The 20,229-nt window shown below is 53.4% G+C and overlaps 9 protein-coding genes across 9 annotated transcripts; 4 read left to right on the forward strand and 5 right to left on the reverse strand.

Annotated features, from left to right (window-relative positions):
- Positions 1-486: 486 nt before the first annotated feature.
- On the forward strand, positions 487-2,100 carry CKM354_000137300 (uncharacterized protein; the record flags this gene model as incomplete). The annotated part of the gene is made up of 2 exons (XM_044796497.1): positions 487-880; positions 941-2,100. 2 exons carry the CDS (start codon positions 487-489, stop codon positions 2,098-2,100), a joined length of 1,554 nt encoding a protein of 517 aa, XP_044652432.1.
- Positions 2,101-2,359: 259 nt separating this feature from the next.
- On the reverse strand, positions 2,360-3,640 carry CKM354_000137400 (uncharacterized protein; the record flags this gene model as incomplete). The annotated part of the gene is made up of 1 exon (XM_044796498.1): positions 2,360-3,640. One exon carries the CDS (start codon positions 3,638-3,640, stop codon positions 2,360-2,362), a length of 1,281 nt encoding a protein of 426 aa, XP_044652433.1.
- A 310-nt stretch (positions 3,641-3,950) lies between these two features.
- CKM354_000137500 (chromatin-remodeling protein SPT16) lies at positions 3,951-7,019 on the reverse strand (the record flags this gene model as incomplete). The annotated part of the gene is made up of 1 exon (XM_044796499.1): positions 3,951-7,019. The coding sequence occupies one exon, from the start codon at positions 7,017-7,019 to the stop codon at positions 3,951-3,953; it is 3,069 nt and encodes a 1,022-aa protein (XP_044652434.1).
- Positions 7,020-7,472: 453 nt separating this feature from the next.
- CKM354_000137600 (uncharacterized protein) lies at positions 7,473-8,820 on the forward strand (the record flags this gene model as incomplete). The annotated part of the gene is made up of 2 exons (XM_044796500.1): positions 7,473-7,684; positions 7,803-8,820. 2 exons carry the CDS (start codon positions 7,473-7,475, stop codon positions 8,818-8,820), a joined length of 1,230 nt encoding a protein of 409 aa, XP_044652435.1.
- A 20-nt stretch (positions 8,821-8,840) lies between these two features.
- On the reverse strand, positions 8,841-9,366 carry CKM354_000137700 (uncharacterized protein; the record flags this gene model as incomplete). The annotated part of the gene is made up of 2 exons (XM_044796501.1): positions 8,841-9,004; positions 9,060-9,366. 2 exons carry the CDS (start codon positions 9,364-9,366, stop codon positions 8,841-8,843), a joined length of 471 nt encoding a protein of 156 aa, XP_044652436.1.
- Positions 9,367-10,511: 1,145 nt separating this feature from the next.
- CKM354_000137800 (uncharacterized protein) lies at positions 10,512-11,864 on the reverse strand (the record flags this gene model as incomplete). Its single annotated transcript, XM_044796502.1, has 1 exon — positions 10,512-11,864. The coding sequence occupies one exon, from the start codon at positions 11,862-11,864 to the stop codon at positions 10,512-10,514; it is 1,353 nt and encodes a 450-aa protein (XP_044652437.1).
- A 394-nt stretch (positions 11,865-12,258) lies between these two features.
- On the forward strand, positions 12,259-13,108 carry CKM354_000137900 (cytochrome c oxidase subunit VIa; the record flags this gene model as incomplete). The annotated part of the gene is made up of 4 exons (XM_044796503.1): positions 12,259-12,406; positions 12,666-12,690; positions 12,740-12,899; positions 13,055-13,108. The coding sequence occupies 4 exons, from the start codon at positions 12,259-12,261 to the stop codon at positions 13,106-13,108; spliced, it is 387 nt and encodes a 128-aa protein (XP_044652438.1).
- A 683-nt stretch (positions 13,109-13,791) lies between these two features.
- On the reverse strand, positions 13,792-16,700 carry CKM354_000138000 (uncharacterized protein; the record flags this gene model as incomplete). Its single annotated transcript, XM_044796504.1, has 2 exons — positions 13,792-14,310; positions 14,364-16,700. The coding sequence occupies 2 exons, from the start codon at positions 16,698-16,700 to the stop codon at positions 13,792-13,794; spliced, it is 2,856 nt and encodes a 951-aa protein (XP_044652439.1).
- A 604-nt stretch (positions 16,701-17,304) lies between these two features.
- On the forward strand, positions 17,305-18,870 carry CKM354_000138100 (uncharacterized protein; the record flags this gene model as incomplete). Its single annotated transcript, XM_044796505.1, has 1 exon — positions 17,305-18,870. One exon carries the CDS (start codon positions 17,305-17,307, stop codon positions 18,868-18,870), a length of 1,566 nt encoding a protein of 521 aa, XP_044652440.1.
- Positions 18,871-20,229: the final 1,359 nt, after the last annotated feature.

The raw sequence follows: 20,229 nt of genomic DNA on the forward strand, positions 1-20,229 counted from the left end.
CTTGCCCGCATCTTGCAGTCTGCCCGCCCACTATGATCCTTTGGCCTAAATAGGAAAGAATCGAAGGACCCTGAAGAATGTGGATGTCGACAACTGGGTATGCGGATGTGAAGGCACAATATCAACGACTTCCACCTGCTGACGGTACACAAAGATGCTTAGAAGAATTTGTGGCGATAGCGGTAGGCCGACGTTGAGAGGACGTGCGCGGAGGAAGAGGGCTCCGAGACATTTCTCGCTATCGCGAACGTTTCAAGTCTTGAACAAAGAAGGTCGGCGATGAGTCTTTGTCTGCAACCTCCGAACGACATCATCGATATGTACTGATTAGGCATGCTTCGGAACTCTGTAGGACCAATCGTCTTTGATGCCATGCAAATCTTGGCTCATATATCACGAACAGCACGTCGTGAGGGACAAATGGTTACTGAGAAGTTCGTGCTGGAGGTTATTTGATTATTTCCCGAAGCTCCATGCTTGTCAAAGATGTTAGGAATCGAACCACACTTCCTCCCGCTCGCGGCATACGCCTGTATCGCGGCGTTATTATGCTTTCTCCTGCCATATCACATCCAACGACGAAAGCTGGCATCGCAGACAGAGCGGCGACTAAGCTTTGGCGCATCTGAAGCGCCCATCGAAAGCGGTCTCAGCGTCATCAAAGATGGCGTGAGAGCGATGAAGGATCATCGCCTGCTCGAGCTTTCTAGCAACCGTTTTGGGGCAATCGGATCCAACACCGTCCATGTGAAGTTTCCTGGAGGCCATTTCTATGAGACGGCAGACCCGGAGAATGTGAAGACCATGTTGTCGTCGGATTTCAGGAAATGGGGATTAGCGAAAGCTCGAAAGGATACTTTCAGGCCCGTGATGGGAGAAGGTGAGTGACTGCCTATCATCGCTTCATGCGTCAATGCAAAAGCTGATCGGTTTGTGATAGGTATCTTCATCGCCGAAGGTGCAAAGTGGAAACATTCTCGTGCCTTGCTGCGGCCCATGTTCTCGCGCACGCAGTTGGAGAACTTCGCAATTTTCGAGGACCAGGCAACGCATCTTGTCAACGCCATTGCCAGAGCTGATGGAAAAGTCGATCTGCGGGACTTGTTCTTCCGAATGACACTGGATACTTCCCTCGAATTCCTCATGGGAGAATCCATCTCTTCTCTTGCCAATCCCGAGGATGCCAAACGCTCGGCCATGAACTCTGCACTCCATCGCGTCGAAGTCCACATCTCTAGTGGCGGTGGACTTGGCAATGCATGCACTTCGTGGCTTCCAAAGAGTCGTCAATACGTCAAGGATATCCAAACAATTCGCTCTTTTGTCGAAAGTTTCATTCTCCCTCGCCTCGCCAAGCGCGAAGAGATACTTCACCGCGATGATGAAGGACCGTCGGATGGAGAGCGGCCAACATTCCTCGACGAATTGGTCAAGCAGACGAGTGATCTGACTGAAATCGGAGACGAGATCCTCTCGACGCTCTTTGCTGGCCGCGACACCACGGCCTCGCTGTTGACAAACATCTTCTTTGTCGTGTCCAGGCGGCAGGAGATCTGGAAGGCCCTGCAAGATGAAATCAATCATGCACTGCCGGACGGGCAAAGACCTAGCTCTGATCAGCTGAAGCAGCTAAAATATCTTCGAGCACTCGTCAACGAGTCTCTCCGCTTGCATCCTGTGATACCTGGAAACACGCGTCAAGCATTGGAAGACACGGTTCTTCCTTCTGGCGGAGGTCCGGATGGCACCGCACCTGTTTTTATTCCCAAAGGCGAGATGGTGCGCTTCAATACCTTCGCCATGCAGCGCCGTACAGACTTGTACGGCGAAGACGCACTGGAATTCAGGCCCGAACGGTGGCTGGATACTGATTCATCCAGGGGCTTACGCGTGAGGTGGGAGTACATACCGTTCGGAGGTGGCCCGCGAATTTGTTTGGGCCAGATGTTTGCTCTGAATCACGCCATGTATACCATCGTGAGGATGTGCCAGGAATTTAGCGAGATTGAGAGTTGGGGCGAGGAGGAAGTGTGGAGGGAGGACATCACGATGGGTGTTTGTACGAATTTCTCAGGTGCAAAGGTGATGTTGAGGAAGTAGCAGGCTGGCTTGCCTTTCCGTGCTGGTACTGTATCTTGATCAGTATACTGCCTCCTGTTTCAGTGTTCTTGCCGTGGTCTCAATTCATTCCAATGTCGCCTTTCGCTGATTTGCTCCAGGAGCATAAGACAGACGATCCTGCCCACGTTTCAGCTCGGCTTGAATTGCAGAGACCGGCTGATGTATCAGCATTGCGATGCCCGTACTATCTACCTCTATATCTAGCATGAACCTATAGAACACGTCCTCACTCATCTAGCTATATTGTGGCACCATTCGCCTTCGCATCCTCTACAGCCCATCTCACAGCATCCAACACATTGTTTTGCACGATATGTGGCGTGTGTGTCGGCGTTGTCCCCTCTCTCCAGACTCCCGTCTTGACCAAAATACTCCTCCACTCACTGCTATACGGACTGCGATAGTTGTTCGCCCCAGCGATATCACTCTCCGGATTGTCCCCAATCATATACACCCTCTTCAACGGATCTCTCAGACCGCTCACCTTACTCCCGAACAATCCCCTTCTCGCTCTTAACAACTGCCTCTCCGCATACTCATATGTGCCCTGATTCGGCTTGCCAATCGTTTCTGTCTGCCCGCTCAGATCCGCGCCATCTGTCACAGTATCCCACAAACCTTTAAAGGCCGCTTGAAATCCACCTTGCCCTAGTCTCGAAAGGTGGTACCCAGCCGCCCACCAAAGATCTGGATTCGAAAACCACACTTTCGGCTGACCATCCTGCAAGTACCCGCGATTCGACAACTTCTCATTTCCATTTTTACCCGAAACCGTGCCCAAGAATCCTCTTTCACTCAGTAGACAGTCCAAGATGACACTCGCATCCAGCCCCCAATCTCTCGGATCATTATACACAAACACCGCATCGATCTTCAAGCTCTTGCCTTCTTCTAAGATCGGATTTCCCGTCGGACTGTACAATGGTATAGGCAGCGGCCTGGCGAAAGTTTTATAGTATTCTTGAAACGGCCGATTGAAAGGCCATATCTCCGGGTATGCAGCAACCAAATCCCCAGGCGTCACAGCATGTTTGAACCCGTAAGTCTCCGCGACACGCTGACAATTATCTCGCTCTCCTCCGACGACAAGGACAGTCTTGTCGTAGAGTTGGCTCAGTTCACGGAAGGGAGTGTGGGATTGTACAATCAGACTCTCATCTAGTCCTGCAAGATCGAGCTTCTTTGCGACGTCTGCGATGCGGGCTGCTTCGGTGCGGCCGCCACCATTGGTGAGGAGAATGAACGGGATCTTCTCAGATTGGAGATAAGAGAGAGCTGCAGCGGCGCCGGGAAGGGGAGCGGATTCGCGGAGGAGGACGCCGTCGATGTCGAAGGCGAAGGCGAAGTTGGGGATGCCGCTATTGGTGACTTGTGGGATGGAGTGGGTTTGATAGGCTCGTCTTTGTCGTGTCTGGTGTCGCTGCTGCCATTGAGGCAGGCTGGCTGGAGCGCTACATCTTGTGGTGCGAGTCGTGAAGCTGCTGACAAGAGGTCGCAGCTTTGTCGTGGTGGATGCCATTGACGGTCGGCACGAGAGTAGCAGAAAGTGGATGGAAGCTTCGGAGATGGACTGGCTTCAGCGGGGTCACTTACCACCAGTGCTCAATCAGACCAACAACGAACGAAGAAGCTTCAACCACGAGCTGAAACTCATACATTTGGCCATTGTACTGATGATCATACCAACTGATGAATCCGTTCTGATGCTATTTCATGGACATAATACTAGGAAAGCATCGAGCCTTACGTAACGCCCGCTATTCTTTGTGATCCATCCCTGTGAAGCAACCAAAGCAATGCCATTCACCACATATCATTACAATCCTGCTCTATCGCTTCTTTGGTTTAGTCTTCTTCCTGCTGTCTTCATCCTCGAGACCGCCTTCGCGATCCTTCTTGGCGGCCTTCTTCTCCATTTCATCCCAGTCCTCTCCTTCTTCGTCGTCACTAACATCCTCATCGCTAGCCTCAGCGCTGGCATCATCGTCGAAATCCGATTCGTCCTCGCTAGATTCAGAAGCAAGATCCTCTGAGGACGCCTCAAAAGCAGACTCTTCCTCCTCCTCGTCGGAGCCCTCGTCATCAGACTCTGTACCCAGAAAACTCCAGCCGCCGTCAGCGAAGAATGTATGGGGGTCTTGAATGACCGTCTTCATGATGGTGGCCCAGTTCAGGTTGAGGGGGCCTTCGCTGAAGGGTATGTCGACTGAATCGAGCCAGTCGCGGACACCATCAAGCGCCTCGACTGGAATGGTGTTGATGTGGGCAGGAGGTCGCGTGAAGTCCTTGAAGACAACCACCATATCGAACTGCTTCAGGCCGAACTGAACACGCTCCAAATGTACCACCTCGATATCTGTGAGTGTGATGACCATGAAAGGTGGCTCGGTCAGCTGCACCAAGCAGTCGGTGGTAGGCTGAATCATGACAGACGATCTGCTGGGCACACCATTGAAGCCCAGATCACGGAAAGGCATGTCGACCGAGATGCCTTCACCCTTCCCGGCGTCCGCAATCTTTTCAGCAAACTGCTTGAACTCCTTGTCGAGCGCAGCCCGTCGTCGCTTCTCCTCTTGCTCGGCTTCAAATTCTTCCTCGTCACCATAACGATGCTTGCGCTTGCGGTTTCCCGTCTCGTCGAACTGCATTTCAGTAGCTTCGCGGTAGAATTGCACATCTTTCGTCTTTCTCTTTCCAATGATTATGGGATTGATGAGATGAACGTGAATGATAACGATCAGCTCGCCGGCACACGGCTGGAAGAAGAGGTGCTTGACGTTCGAGAAGAGTATGTCGATCTTCTGGTTTCCAAGATGGTTGTAACGTAGACCGTTTTGATGGATCTCGACAGCGCCACCAATGCGCTTGCTCTCCATAGCGGGTCGCATATAAATGTTGTCCAGGCGGAATGGGCGACGGTTGCGGATCTCCACGAGCTTGTCTTGCTCCACTACGTCTTCCATGTCCTTCTTCTCCTGCTCCTTGCGGACAGACGCTTTCTTCATTTCTGTCAGCTGCTCTCGCACGTCTTCCATGCGGTCCGCATCCTTATTCCGGAATGTAAGGGAACGAATAAATTGTGCAGTCGGGTCCTCGAAAGGCTGATCATCTTTCCTGCCTACACCTTGTCCTGGCGACAGGAAGTTGATGCGCAGGTATGTGAAGCCGCCTTCGGTACTGGTAGTGGCATTCTTGATTGTGTTGATGTGGAAAGGGACCGGGCGACCCATGATCGGAAGAATGATGGAGTAGTTCTTCGCGTCGACCAGGATCGTGAGATCCTTGACGCGAGGCGGCAAGGACTCCACGCGCTTATACGATTCGAAACGCTTGAACTTCTTTTCTTGCACGCCATTCAAGTTTCCGTGTCCTTTCTGATACATCTCGAGACCCTCCTGTTGTTTCTTGGTGTGGAGTTCCTTCTGATGCTCTCTCCGCGCAGCTTCCTTCTCTTCATTCTGTGTACTTCCACCTTGCGCTCTCAGACGCGTCTTGGTGATGTTCGAGGATGCCACAGCTCCAACGCGGGAGTCCTTCTTCGGCTTTGGCTTCTTCTCTTCCTCCTCTTCATCGTTGAAGAAGAAAGAAGCGCTCTCCATGTCACGTGGTGCATCTTTTGTGAAGCAGTACGCCTCACCACCACTCGTGATACGCACTGTGTCGCTGAGGAGAAGAGAGTATGTGCCCTCGCGCTTTTTGTCTTTCGCGCTGGGGTTCTCAAGATTGGAGAAGCCCGTGGTGATGGAAAATGTCATGCCGTCCTTAAGCTGGCGAACGTTCTTCCCGTTGAGGCTCAGAGTTGGATCCTTGGCCTCGATGCCGATACCAGAGCCAACACTCTTGACAAAGTTCTCCACGAGTTCCGGCTTCTTGGCCTTGATAACGGCGACGGCCTTTTGGTAGACGTCTTTCGCAAGTACACCGTCGCGCAACTCCTTGATGACTGTCTCATGTACACTCAGAAGGAGCTTGTACATACTCTCCTGCGTCTTGTTTGGTTCCACGAGGTATGTACGAGCCAGCTGAGAAGCATAAGTCTGGTATCGTAGCCCGAAGGCCGAGAGAATGACACCAGGCTGGTGCAAGTTGTTGTCGTCCGGCTCGGCCTGCAGCTTCAGGTCAAAGTTGCCACCACTCTGCACTGTCGGCGAAATGCTCCAGTCCAGCTGCTGCGAGTCGAACTTGCCCACGCCCTTCATGGCTCGGAAGAACTTGTCATCATCGAGCTTGTTCGACACTTTGTTTGCAAATGCCTTGTGTGTAATCTTCTTCTCCTTGTCCAAGATGTCAGACATGGTCTCGACAAAGTACTCTCGCATGAGGTAGGCCGAAGCACTGGACGCATTCCTGATCGATCGCAATTCATTCTCATCCTTGATGGCCATTGCTGTGGACAAGGCCGTGCTGATGTCGTACTCTTCCACATCCTTGCCAATCTCGCTGAATGCGCTCTTCCACTCCGTGACGAAAGGGCCGCCTGACTGCTCTTTTGGCAATGTGCCGACCTTCTTGCCCGCAGATTTGATGGTCTCGTTGATCTTCTCGAACTGCTTCGCGTTCTCTTCGGCATCCTTGCCCCGCACGATGATCTCGACCGGTGTCTTGCCGTCCTTCAGCACCTCAAGGTATGCCGCCTTCTTCTTCGTAGTGACGATGTACATGGCCTCGAGGGTAATTAGGAAGAGCGTAGCTGGGAACTCATATCCCAGCAGCCAGAACTGCAACCCGTTCGCCTTGTGAAATCCGGCCGCCTCATCGCTCTTGCCCATGCACACAACGATGCTGCCGACATCACCGTAGACATTGTTGCCACTGCGTTTGTCGTTCTTCCAGGCAGTAATCAGCGACGACAGCCGATTGTGGAACTGCGCCTTGTCGATGCTGACTTCGTCGGCCATCTTCGCGGTCCTGGGGTGGTGATGCCGCTGATGATGGATTGGTGACGAGCCGGACAGCGGTGAGGAGAGGTTGGTGCGGATGCGCGGTGGTGCAAGCGACGACGAACAGCGAGTTCACGTTCGTTGCGCGTCAAAGTCGCGATGTGGAAGCTCGAGCCGCAGAGTGGCAGGTGCGATTGGATGCCTGGCGAAGCTGCGCGGAGGTGACAGCTTGGCGACTGACGGCTATCAGTTCACTTGACGCTGCACAACTCCTGCTTGACATGCTTCTCGCATTACCAGCGAGCTCCACATCAGCTGCACAGTCTCTACTGATATTCCTGAAGCCCACCGCGATTTCTGATACCTGCAGAGCCGGGGCTCATTCTTCTTGTATCGCCTCCACGTGGCACACCTGCATATCAGACTGGTCATAAGATGCAATCATAACATCTAGCTACATCTTTGTATGACATGAGCGACGCTGCCCGTAATGGCGGACTTGACGCTCGTCTTCGCGAAGGCGGATTCCTGCCAACGACCATGCAGGTCGAAGCGACGAAAAAGAAACGCAAGGAGCATGCAGGTACTGGCTTTACAGCTGCTACGATGCGCGCGTTGAGCGCCCGGATGCTCACTTTCTACTTCCGAGCTCCCATAAAGGCTTTCTTCAGACCCAGGATAGAGTGAGCCGTTGTGGTCGTTTTCGCTGTATTCTTAGCTGACAGAAGCCTAGTTACATGGTATGATTTCTCGAACTCTAGATATTCGCATCGTATTGAACCAACTCTAGGGCTATGCTAGGGCCATCAACCCAAACGTAAAGGCTGGCCAGGCATGGTCATGGCGAATGACTTCACCGGCACTGCTCTTCACGGCCGTTCAACAGCAGGGCTGGGCTTTCCTGCCAAACCAAGTCCTTCCGCCCCTTCTCGCGAATACCGCTGTTGGCACAGTGCTTTACACGGCCTATCTCCAAATCATAAGCACCCTGCATCAGCCAAATTCTCTGTCCTCGAAGCGGGTCTTCCCTCCGCCCTCGTTCGGAACATGCTTCACTGCCGGGTTCTTGGCTGGCACCGTACAAAGCGTTATAGCTGCACCACTAGATGCTCTCCAGGTTCGTTTCCAGAGCACAGACATGATTGAGGGCAAATACCGCAACATGTGGCACTACGGTTTGCGCAAAACTCAGGAGATTGGCGCGAGAGGTGTTTTCGCTGGATGGACGCTCTCCCTCTTGCGCGACTCTCTAGGAGCCGGCATCTTCTTCGCCACGTTCGAAACAGTAAAAAGCCAGGCGTTCTATGGATTTGTCAGTCGATACTATGGAAGCTGGACACAATTATCAGATTTGCAGCGCGAATCGATCTCTGTGCAGAGGTCACAAAGCTCATCAAGCCGACCTGAGATTCGACCACACTATATGGTGGAACCTACCTTTCTCCTTCTTGCTGGGGTCGCAGCTTCCGTGGCGCAAGCTTTCATACAACATCCTTTAAGTCGGATTCAGGAGATACACTACGGCAGGCTGGAATGGATTGACCAACACACACATACAGCTCCCGAGCACAAGAAGATTCGCACTCTGAAACTGTATGCCGCCGCCTACCGCAAGACCATGCGACACGTCTTGGCACTGGCACGTAGGGACGGTGGGCTTCGTCAGTGGTTGTTTCGGCACTTCGTATCAAATACCATAAGACAGACACCATCGACAGCTGCTGGCCTTATTGTCTTCGAAGTGATACGCAGAAAGTGGGGCTTCGATGAAGAACCAGTCCGCATTCCAAAAGATGGCTATGAAATCCTCCTAACTTGAGCAGAGAGCCGCGGATGCTCTCACAACGCATCGATCCGTGGAACGTCTGCCCTATGGCTCGGAACTTCGTTCTGCACGATGGCCTCCCTCACTAGCCAACTGTCCAAATAAGCCCTCACCTCCACAATCACTCCGCTCTCATCAAATCGACAGCACCACGCGTAACAGTTATCAAACGCGAGACCTGTAACAACATATCAGCCCCTTCTTCAACCGACGACACTGAAGGTACGGCTTACCGTTCTCGCAGACCCCGTTGACAACCAGCTCGACTGTGCACCACTCCTGCTCTCCGCCACCGATCACATTCCTCGGCTTTAATCGGATCCCGGGCTCCTTCATTATTTTGCCTAGACGCGCAAACGTCGCGGCTTGGAGATCGGAAAGTGAATTGTACCTTCCAGCGAGGGGATGCGTTCCCATGACAGTCCAGTCGACATCATGCGCTACTCGTTCAAAGAACGTCTCTGGTTGGGTGCTGAGATTGGAGAACAAGGCATGAATTTCCGACGCGTCAGGATATTTCTTGGTCGTATTGGACGACATTGTTGAGGCGGCGGTCGTTGTCGCGGAAGAGAAATCTGGGTCAGGACTTGAATTCGAGGAGGCAGGTGGCGAAGAAGACAGCGGTGCCTGACGTGTGTTATATAATGGCCCATCATGTCGGACTTTCTGCTTCTGCCGCTGAGGTGGCCTAGGATACTGCTCCGAAATCGCAGGGTCGTTGTGCCGGTGGTATATCTGGCCTGACTGGTATCTTTGCTGTTGTTGTGATTCTTCCAGCTGCTTCTCGCTCGCTAATGGCCAATCTGAAGCCGACTCCATGAAGGATCGGATGGTCGTTCCGCCACTTGTCGTCGTTATCGTGGTCGCAGGAGCTGTTCGCAATGCATCACATCTTTGCAATAGGGTCCTCGCAGATTGGTTGCGTCCACTGCCCAGAATGGATCTTGCTGCTCGCTTGTACATTTTGTAAGACAGTCACCAAGACGACGCTCTGTGTGTACAGTATCAAATGCGTCCTAGAGCTCACGCAGTTTGGAAGTGACGTTGAAATGTTCGCCTCTGTTGTTCTATCATAGCTAGCTATTGATTGGCCAAGCGCAGAGTGGATCTGCGTAGCTACACCTTGCATACCACAAAGCATGCCACCGGAGGAAGGGAAGCCGAGGTACCTTATGCAAAGTACTGTGGTTCTCATTAGCTAGGCTAGCTCTCTACCATGTGCTCTCCATGCCCTAGGCTGTTGTCGCTTGCAACAATAGCTGCAATACACGTCTGGGTAGCATTGTGTGAGATGCCTCGCAGCGTTCTGGTTCTCGAAATTTGAGTCGCATCACATTGCTCGCTTTTCGAAACTGGCATCCTCTGAGATCGCTTGCAAGTCTGAGACGGACAATGGTTCATGTCTTGATGGCTCGTTGGAATCATGAGTGCTGTCTCCCGCAGCCATGAACATTGAAGATATTTCCTGAGCTGGCGGGCACGAGACGAGCGGGCCAGCTCGTTCATAACCTTAGATGCGCACAGCCCGCATAGAAGCTGTTCGCTGCCCAACGTCGGGCAGGGGCTTTTCTTCCACAGCCTGAGGTGAAAATTTCGACATAATCACAAGAGGGGGCCGAGCGGCCTTCCTGCACTTCGTGAGGAGATAGAGGGGTTCTCGGTGTTCAGCACCTGCCCGCCAGTCTTCAGCCATCAAACGTCCAGACGCCGCTTTCCATCTCCTCGATAACGCCAGCCTTCACTGCAGCGTCCTGCAAGGCGTCGCTTAAGGCCGCAGTCTCATCTGCATTCGATCCAGACTGCCAAAATAAACTCTTCGCAACTCTGACCTGCCTCAGCTTTGGTAACGAGCCATCCTCCACCGCAATCAACACATCGATCGGCGTGATCTTGTCTTCGACGCCTGGATTTCCCGAGTTCGTTAGTTCAAGAGTCCTCAGTTGGCAATGCGGATCTGCTCCATGCCTCGGACCGGGAGGTAACCAAATCTCTGGCATCTCAGGCCCTCGATTCGCGCCCAAATCGAACACCTGCGGAGTGATGTAATCTACACTGATACTCAGCTTCGTCAGTCCAGGCAGAACAACCAAGACATCGTCCAGTGAGTTCCCCATCAATCTAGGCAGATTCGATAATCTCAAAACTTCCAAATTTGGCAGTGGCCGCACAGCCGTCCTCAACAGGTGCAAGATCGCGCCTGTCTTTGCCATGGGGCAATGCTCGACCGTGAGACTTCGCAAAGTCTCGGGGAAAGATACAACACCTTGCAGGAAATGCACATCTATGCCGCCGCTCAGGCAGAGATCTTCCAAATTTGGCGGCCATGTCATCGCTTCTGCGTGAAAGCCCTGACTGAACCCCGCGCTGCGTGGTAGCCGTAGATGCGAAAGTCTGACCAGATGCCCAATCGTCTTGAAGAGGTCCATCAGAGGTGGGCTCTCGCTCACAAGACTCAAATCCAGAACCTTCAAATTCCGGCTTTTGCCCAGTGCAGGGAAGCAATTCGTTCCAAAACTGGCTTGGGGCGCAACAAACTCTTCCAAGTTCCCCTTTGTGCGACCTAAGAGTCGAGCGGTTGTGGCCTTGCTCCCGGAATGGACCAGGTGCGACATGTTGAGGACTTTCACGAATTCCGCCAGAGGACTTTTGCGAACGTGGAGGTTGATGGAGGGACAAATAGCGCGGACAAAAGCATCGAAGTTCTTGCCCGTAACGTAAGGGATCGCATAAAGGTAGGGTACGGAGGCCGAGTACCACTGGCGGGAGAGACGACAGCAAGAGGCAAGTGTGAGTTGGGAGGAGCGAAAGCGAGAGACGTATTCGACGATTTGAATGATGATCTCGTCCGGAAGATAGACAGGCAGGGTCGTCCAGACTTTTGGAGTGGTGTCTTTCTGGTCCTGCTTGGACGATACTTGGTCTTCGTTCTCGTAATGCCTGTGCTTCATCAACGGCTTGATTTTGCCACGCTTCTTGACTTGCTCGAGATTGTCAGCCATGGTGATCGTCCAGTTGATCTGCTGGTTTAGTGCCGACATGATGTTGAGGTTGTGGCAAGTGCAGCAGATCTGAGCAGCTTTGCTCAGTAAAGTATTGACGAAGAATTGGCCGGCGTGGTAGTCATGTTGTGGCACCGGCTCTACGCACGTGTACGAGATGGTATCACGGCTGCATCTTGGTCATCAGCTTTTCACTCAGAGAGCAAGCAGAGCGAGAAATCCTCAAGTCAGATGTCGATCATGTCTTTGTCTTGCATCTGGATGTCGAGTTGAAGGTCAGTCGACTGACGTAGTCCCAAAATCCAGCGTCCCGTGACACGACCGGGAAGAAGCGGAAAGACCCGCAAGCATCCGCACTTGCTTCGTGATGCACTACACACAGCCATTGAGACACGACAACACCGAACATCTCCCCTCTAGGCTCACACACACCATGCTCGGACTTCGCGCGACTCGCACCTTCGCCCCGGCCGTGCGCCGTATCACGCAAAAGAGACTGCAAAGCGGACTGCAGGGTCCGGCGGACAATGCCTTCAACCGCGAACGAGCGGCCGTCAAGGAGCACGCCGCTGCTACTTCTGGTACGTTGGCTTTGCTTCTCCAGAGGGCGGGCAATCGGAGTGGGTGCTGCTGCTGTTGGAGCTTGGGAGGATCGTGAGGAGTTGAAAGGAGGCGGACAGAAGGCGAGCGCGCCGCGCGCACGACAACAGCCTGAGAAGAGGACGTTACTCGAGAGAAAATACCTGAAGGGGCCGCAGCAGCAGCAGCAGCAGCATACCTACTAGAGCCTGTGATCTCGCACCCTTCCAAATGGTTTGCTAACCGCTTTCATCAACATAGACCTCTGGCGCAAGCTCTCCATCTAGTACGCATCTACCTCCCTCCATAGCCCGGCGGTTCTCTAACCTGCACAGCGTTGTCATTCCCTCCCTCATGATTGCTGGCGTCAATGCATGGCGCCTGTGGTCCGAGCATTGGGAGCACGTCGCCCACGGACCCCCAATCGAGGAGCGCACTGAGTACCCATACATGAACATCAGGACCAAGAACTACTTCTGGGGTGATGGCGATAAGGTATGTCAAAAGACAGTCTTCTACAAAAGGTTGTACGCGATATGAGAAACGGAATCGCGAAGGGACTCAAGCTCTCCGCAAGCGGTGTAGTGGCACAAGACACGGACCAGCGACGAGTAGACAATGGTGAGACGTAGCTGACAACTTTCAACTAGACTCTTTTCTGGAACCCTGAAGTCAACCACCACAAGAAGTCCGAAGAAGAGTAAATACACCGCGCTCCCTACGTATGGAAAGTGCAGCATAGAAACGGTGCAAGGACCCGCGATGTACATTTACAGTGCTAGTCACAACGGACAAAGAAGAACCTCACGGAACGAACTCTTCCTCCCGTCATTTTCATATGTACATACAACCGTTGCAATGAGATGCCATCTGAAACAGAACTGAAGCATAATCTTACCCAGCGAACGCGAAGCCTGAATTTCGAAGGCGTGTTCTTGTGCCAAATTCCGCCCATGACCAGGAACGCAACAACAGTCACATATCGCGCTCACAGCGCATTTTCTGTCCGTACTCCGAAGCTGCTTTGCAAGATTGAAGAGACGTGGCAAGGAACAATCAACATTATGCATGCAATTCCAAATTTTAGTTGCCACTGATCCCCTACTACGACCGTCTGCTACCGAACCTCCAAAGAAAAGAGTCCACTGCAGCATAACACATTCCTTTCGCCTTCGCTCTCGCCAAAATGCAGCCCTCAGCCCATCCATACTAATATGCCCAAATTTCCTGATACCGGTTGAGAACAGTCATAATCAAAAACTCAAGAAATCTCTGTTGTGCGTGATGACGGTAGTAGTGGTATCATACATCCCCTGTCATATCCTTTCCATTTTCTGTGCCAACTCCACTATGCCACGCCGAAAAACTCAAGTAGTCGAGAGGTCTCTCAAAGCTCATCCTTCGCCTCAGCGGTCTTCTTCTCAACCTCGCTTTCCGGTTCAGGTGTGGCCTTGGCATCCTGGATGCTTTGCTCCTTTTTCAGATCTTCCTCGACCTGCTGAGTAGAAATCTCGGGACTCCCCGCCTCGCGACCCAATGGCGTCTCTGGGTCTACGCCGTCAGCCTTCGCTGGAGGTACGCCATCATGAGCTTCAACGAGGCCATCGTGGACTTCGCGGCCCATTTCATCGACGAGTCGTGTGCGGGTCTCGTAGCGCGTAGAGAAGGAGACCTGACCTTCGAGGGCAGCAACTTCTTCCTCGCTGAGGAGGTTGCCGTCTTCGTCGCGGTACTCGACCTTTTCTTCTACCTGGCCATCAACGTACGCTGGTTCACCCTGCACTTGAGGCGTGACATGCACATCCTTTTGCGGGTCGTCGGCGACTGGTGGGGCGGGTCCGTGGGCAGCTTGAGTTGTTGGAGCAGCGCCTCCTGCCGATGGTACAGCAAGGGAGTAGTCGGCGTACTAGATGACGAGTCAGTCAAGTGAAGCGCTGCGTGAATTTGACGTCAACTTACAGAATCGTAGAAGGTATTGCAGTCCCAGTCCCAGGTATCAAAGAGCTTGACGCGCTTGCAGTCACTCTTCGTCCACTGATTGCCATAGCTCAGCGGTGCGTAGAGGGAAAAGACCACAATGGAAAGCGCCAGGTAGATGACAGCCACGCTGATACCAATGAAAGGCTTATCCTTAAGGGTCAAAGAGCCGATGCTAATCCGGCTGAAGTTGAAGTCGAAGATCTGGGCCAATGCAATGATGGCAAAATAAAGAGCTGGGAAGTAGTGGTGCAAGAACAGCTGACGCTGCATGAGGAAGAAGGGGAAGTAGTGGAAGGCCCAGCCAAGAACCGTCGTACCCAATTCGTAGTCGAAGCGGCGGAACGTAAGGTTTTGGTAGTCGTTGCAGCTGCGCTGCCATCTGATGACGGACAAGCCCTTGAAGAGGATGTAAACTACGATAGCGGCTGTGCTTGACCACCAGATCAAAGGATTACCGATGAGGTAGATTTGGCGGTGGTCTTTACCCCAGAAGTTGATACCGCGCTTGAGCGTTGGCCATGAGGGTGGACGAGAGTCCCAGGCGTGAGACTCAACGAGACCGGCATTGGTTGTCCACATGACCTTCTGCAGCTCCCAGAACTTGCCAAAGAAGCCCGGGTTGCGGTAGTTGACCTTTTCGGCGTCTTCCTTGAGTTGAGGGTGGACGTTAGATTCAATGTACCAAATCGAGTTTGGCAGAGTACCACCCTTCGCGCATGTCACCTCTTGTTGCTCGAAACCCCAGTCTGGAAGCTTGACCTTGTGCGAGAAGAGTACGCAGCCAGTCATGATGTGGACCAGCTTGAACTTGGTCTGGATGGTCCTCACTCGCTCCTTGGCCTCCTTGCCGTCCGACATGGACTTGACGATCTCAACACGGAAGAGATCGTTGGCGTCTCCTTCGAATCCCGCGTAGCCATATGCCGACACCTCGTTCTGCCATTCGGCCTCGGTGATCGGAGGTCGCACATCGTGAGAGTGCACGCGGCGGTCAGTGGTGACGTGATACAGTTTGAGGACGCTACCGTCCTTCACGTAAGTTGGCTCCAGTTTGTCCCATGCAAGAGGACCAGCGATTGAAGTGTTGCCGGTCGGATCTGCGGCCCAGTCGATGGGCTGAGTCTGGTTCTCGATGAGGAAGACGTTGTTCTCGTCCTTGTGGGGGTAAAGTGTAATCTGTTGCTGTTTACTGCCGCCAGGATACATGTGTGAATGCGAATGCAAGTAACCACCCTGGGTGTTATGATGTCGAAGACTGATACGAGAGCCGAACGCAACATCTGCTGGTACGTCGGCCATTCCCTTGGAGTTGAGCGTAGACTGGAACTCGCTGCTCATGAAGCCGTCACCGTCACCTGGATTGACGAGACAGACGAAGTGAATTGCAAACATGGCCATGTAGAAGGTGACTGGGATGATGATCAAGCAGAAAACGCGTGCGAAGAAGTGCTTGAACCAGAGGCGCGGGGTGACATTCTTGGTGTCGCCGAGAAGGACCCAGAGTTGAAGAGCAGTCAAAGACCCCACCCAGGCGATGGTGAAGAGACCGACCCACTTGACACTTGCAGTCGCTCCCAAGCACAGTCCTGTTGCTGCCAACCAGAACCACCAACTTGGGGTGAAGGCCTTTCGGGGACCGAGTTCGTGCTGGTTGATGAAAGAAACCCACGATAAGCCGGTCAAAGCGGTGAAGATGACAAGAGGAGAGTCCAAGAGGATCAATCGAGATTGAGTGACGAAGCCGTTCTCAAATGTGAGCAGACCCGCACCCAGCGCAGCAGTGACCGTCTTGCAGCCCGATGCTTTGAGCGTGAGAAACATGGTGGGGACAGCCAGAACCCCGAGAAGAGCTGGCAGAAGTCGCATAGCCACGTATGGTACCTTCGCCTCGAGGTAGTCTTTGCCAATATCCTTGAAGTCGAAGTTCCCATCGAAGCCCGCCAGCCAGCCGGCGAGCGTGATCAACAGTTTCGCAAGAGGCGGGTGCACGTCCATGAAGAAGCGCCCCTTGATATATTTGCTGGCGAACCCTCCGAAGTGCACCTCATCGAAGACGACACTCGAGGGTTGGTAGATGCGGAAGAGTCGCACGAACAGCGCAATCAGTGTGACCACACCCAAGACTTCCCAATCGCTGCTCTTAAGGTTCAGGATGTTGTGATCTTGCACGCCACGTGAGGTGTAATCGTATCGAGGATGCGGCGGCTTGTTTGGACTCGACTGGACCCAGTCCTTCGCGGCGGCGCCGTTGGCAGCGCGCAGGGCGCCATTGCTCTTCTTCTGCTGCACCTTCGTCTGGCTGGGCCTGGAAGCCATGGCAGCGACGGCGGGGTGTCAGGCCGACGGGCGGTGGTAGTTGTGGTAGTGATGGGACGTGCAAGAATTCAGGGCTGTGAGGATGGGATCCCCATGCGCCGATCGGAGTCCCTTCCTGACACGCGCGGCTGACAGCGTTTCAAGGGCGTCGTGCTGGTGGCCGACGCAATGCGCCTGTGGTAGACGGTAGAGAGTGAATTAATCGGAAACCGGGGCGAAAGAAGAGAAGAAGTGGTGATGGGCTGAGCAAAGGAGAGGATTGGGGCAGCTGTTGACCACGTATGAGCTTCTCTGCGCCCACACGAATAGTTCACCTTGCAGAGGAATCTAGGGGCTAGCGCCCGCCAATGCGAGGCTAGCGCGCAGCGTCCTCGTGAAGAGTCGCACAGGGACGCGGGATTGGTGCCGCTCCGCGACGAAGCTTGTCTCGTGTTTTGCGACACTTGCATGTGCTGCACTAACTTGCATCACCGCCATCACCGCCGCCACCGCCCACCGCGCCCACCGCGCCCGTACTCGCCATCCTTGCCGCCTTCACGTGCTGGACCTCCGCTCGTGATACTCTTCGCACATCTGAGGGAAGCGGCAGATCTGACGTGACGGCATGGCTGCCACTAACGGCGAGCAGCCAGCAGCAGAAGGCCAGGATGACTTTCTCAAGCGCCTGCCCGCGGGCACCGTGCTGCCGCCGCGCGGAGTCAGAGACAAGATCGAAAAGGTAGCGGCCTACGTCGCGCGCAGTGGCCAGAGTTTCGAGGACAATGTCCGCCGAAAAAATGCTGGAACCAACATCACCCACTTTCTCGAGCCCGAAGACGAGTACAACCCCTACTACAAATGGCGCGTTGCCGAGTGCAAGGCCGGACGAAGTCTCGATGCCAGCGCGCCCGCTGCGAAAACCGATGTCACCTTCCAAGGTCGCGAGTCGAGAGCGCCGAAGCCGCCGGAGGAGTTCAAGTTCAGCGCCCGCATGCCCAACATCAGCGCTCAGGATTTGGACATCGTCAAGCTGACCGCGCTGTATGCGGCGAAGAATGGCAAGAGCTGGGTGACGCATCTCAGTCAGCGCGAGGCTGGCAACTACCAATTTGACTTTCTTCGTCCTCAGCACTCACTAAACATGTACTTCAGCCGCCTGGTCGACCAGTATAAGGACCTGATTGAAGGCGAGACGGTCGACAGCGGTGCGCCAGAGAAAAAGCGCATCGAGGAGCTGCAGGCGAACGTAGACGACCGCTTCAATTTACTGGAGAGAGCGAAGAAGCGGGCAGAGTACGTTAAGTACCAGGAGAAGCAGAGGGAGGAGAAGGAAGAAAAGGCCGAAAAGGATCGTATCGCTTTTGCACAAATCGACTGGCATGACTTTAGTGTCATTGCTACCATCACCTTCGACGAGCGCGATGAAGCTGCAGATATGCCCCCGCCCAAGTCGCTGAACGACATGCTCTCACTCAGCCTGGAGGAAAAGGCAAATATGCGCATCGACCCGAACAGAAGACTGGAGGAAGCAGTGCCCGACTTCAATGACTACTCTGCCATCTACGGGCAGCAACCGCAGTTTCCCGCAGCACAGGTGCCACATCCGCAGGGGTACGCGCCGTCGCCAGTCCAGCCAACCCCACCTCCAGGATCTGCGTATCAACCTCCTCCTGCGCCTTCGCTCAACGAAGAACGCGAGAATGCCCGTGCAGCTATTCGTGCTTCGCAAGCGCAACCTACACGTGTTCGGACCGATTATGTCCCACGAGCGCAACAGCGAAACCAGCTACAGAATACCTCCATCTGCCCGAACTGCAAGCTGGCTATTCCCAACGACGAGATTGCCGAGCACATGCGTATCGAACAGCTGGATCCGCGATGGCGTGAACAATTTGGCAAGAACCAACAGCGCTCTTCTACCACGAATCTGTCCACGGCGGATGTTGCGAACAACTTGAAGCGGCTGGCGTCTCAGCGCACAGATCTATTCGACCCCATTACCGGACAGGCGATCAGTGAAGAAGAAAAGGAGAGGAGAAAGCGCGCGGAACTACAAAGTTACGACGGAGTCAGCCAGGTCCCGAACGCAGCGATGGGGCAGGCTCCGCCAGGAGTCTACCCGCCTGGTGCGCCAGGAACGAATGTGAACGAGCAGATTAGGCAGCTGCATGAGAAGTACAGTCAGCGGTGAAGGAGCTGCGCTTGTAAGTGATGCATTCCGTGCAAGACGATAGAGGTGGGGCTGCGCGTTGCTTGGTCCCGAAGTGGGCGGGACATTCGTTTCGCTCGCTCGTCATCACGCGGCCGCGTAATGCTGTCGCGTACGTAGACATCGCCCAGATGCGACGACATCAAGACGACAAACGGGACAAGATGCTGCGTGGACCAGTGACTGCTCTCTGGGTTCGCTGCGCTCAGCGATCGCGAGTCACTCAGCTCAAGTGCCGGAGTTCAGCCGCCAACACACAAGTTGTACATGACGGTCGGCACCGACCCAGCTACCACCAGACATCGTCAGCGCACAGGTTCCATTCAACATCGATTGCTGCCCGGTCAGCTTGAAGACTGCGACCCACGCATAGCAGACACGGCCCACGAGGAAGAGAACGCTAAGCATTACGGGCGAGGGCTCTCCGTCTGATCTCGAAAAAAAATCGGCTTCCATGCTGGGTACCGGTAAAGACAAAGTATGTATGCACCTGTAATGAGACAAATGAAAATTGTGCTATATATGTTCATCAGGAATGAGAATTGCAGAATTACCTATACATCTAAGTAACTGAATATGTTGGCGCTGATCCAGCAGTTGGAGAGGAGATTCAAGGTTGTTGTATATCAGAGCCGCCATCTATCTCAGCCGATAGAAATCTGTCTTATATTAATCAATCGGCTAGGGACCTTGTTGGGACTGATCACGGCAAAAATAGTGAAGTTCTGCATGAGAGAAGCGTGCAGGCCACACATGATGAGAAATCCTTCCAGTCAGATTACATTTCCACAACATAGGTACATCGGGAAGTACCACGCTGAAAGCAGCCGTGAAGGAAAAGCATTGAAAGTAACATGTCGTTGAAGTTCCATTTATTCGCACAGGCGACTTTGCCTTAGTCGATAGTACAGTGCCAGTACGCCCGTACTCCGTGGCTAATGATTGTGTATATACAGAGAGCAGAAGAAGCAAGAAAGCTAAGGAAAAAGCGCCTTTCTTCCACGAAAATCCAAAAATCCAAAGCTAGGAGACCAAATTTGTTCAAAGGAAAGGAAAAGAACTCCAAGCAATGATTGTGGTGTGCCCATCCGTCCGTTCGCTGCTGGGCAGCTTCTTTTGTTTCTCCAGCCGTGTTCCATCCCAATTCCCACAAAGACTTCACCTTATTTTCCATGTTAAAGAAGCGCCGGAAGTGAACACCAAGGAAATGCGCAACGAGTGTTTTCCTGGTCTCGAATTGATTGATAGCAGTCAGCCTGTAGCTGCCGATTCAGCTTTAGTAATCCCTCTTGTCGTTGTCCCTTATTTCCCCGTGTGACAAGGTCCTGTTCCTCCCTGTCC

This window comes from Cercospora kikuchii, assembly GCF_019650295.1.
Source record: "Cercospora kikuchii DNA, contig_00001, whole genome shotgun sequence".
Classification (NCBI taxonomy): domain Eukaryota; kingdom Fungi; phylum Ascomycota; class Dothideomycetes; order Mycosphaerellales; family Mycosphaerellaceae; genus Cercospora; species Cercospora kikuchii.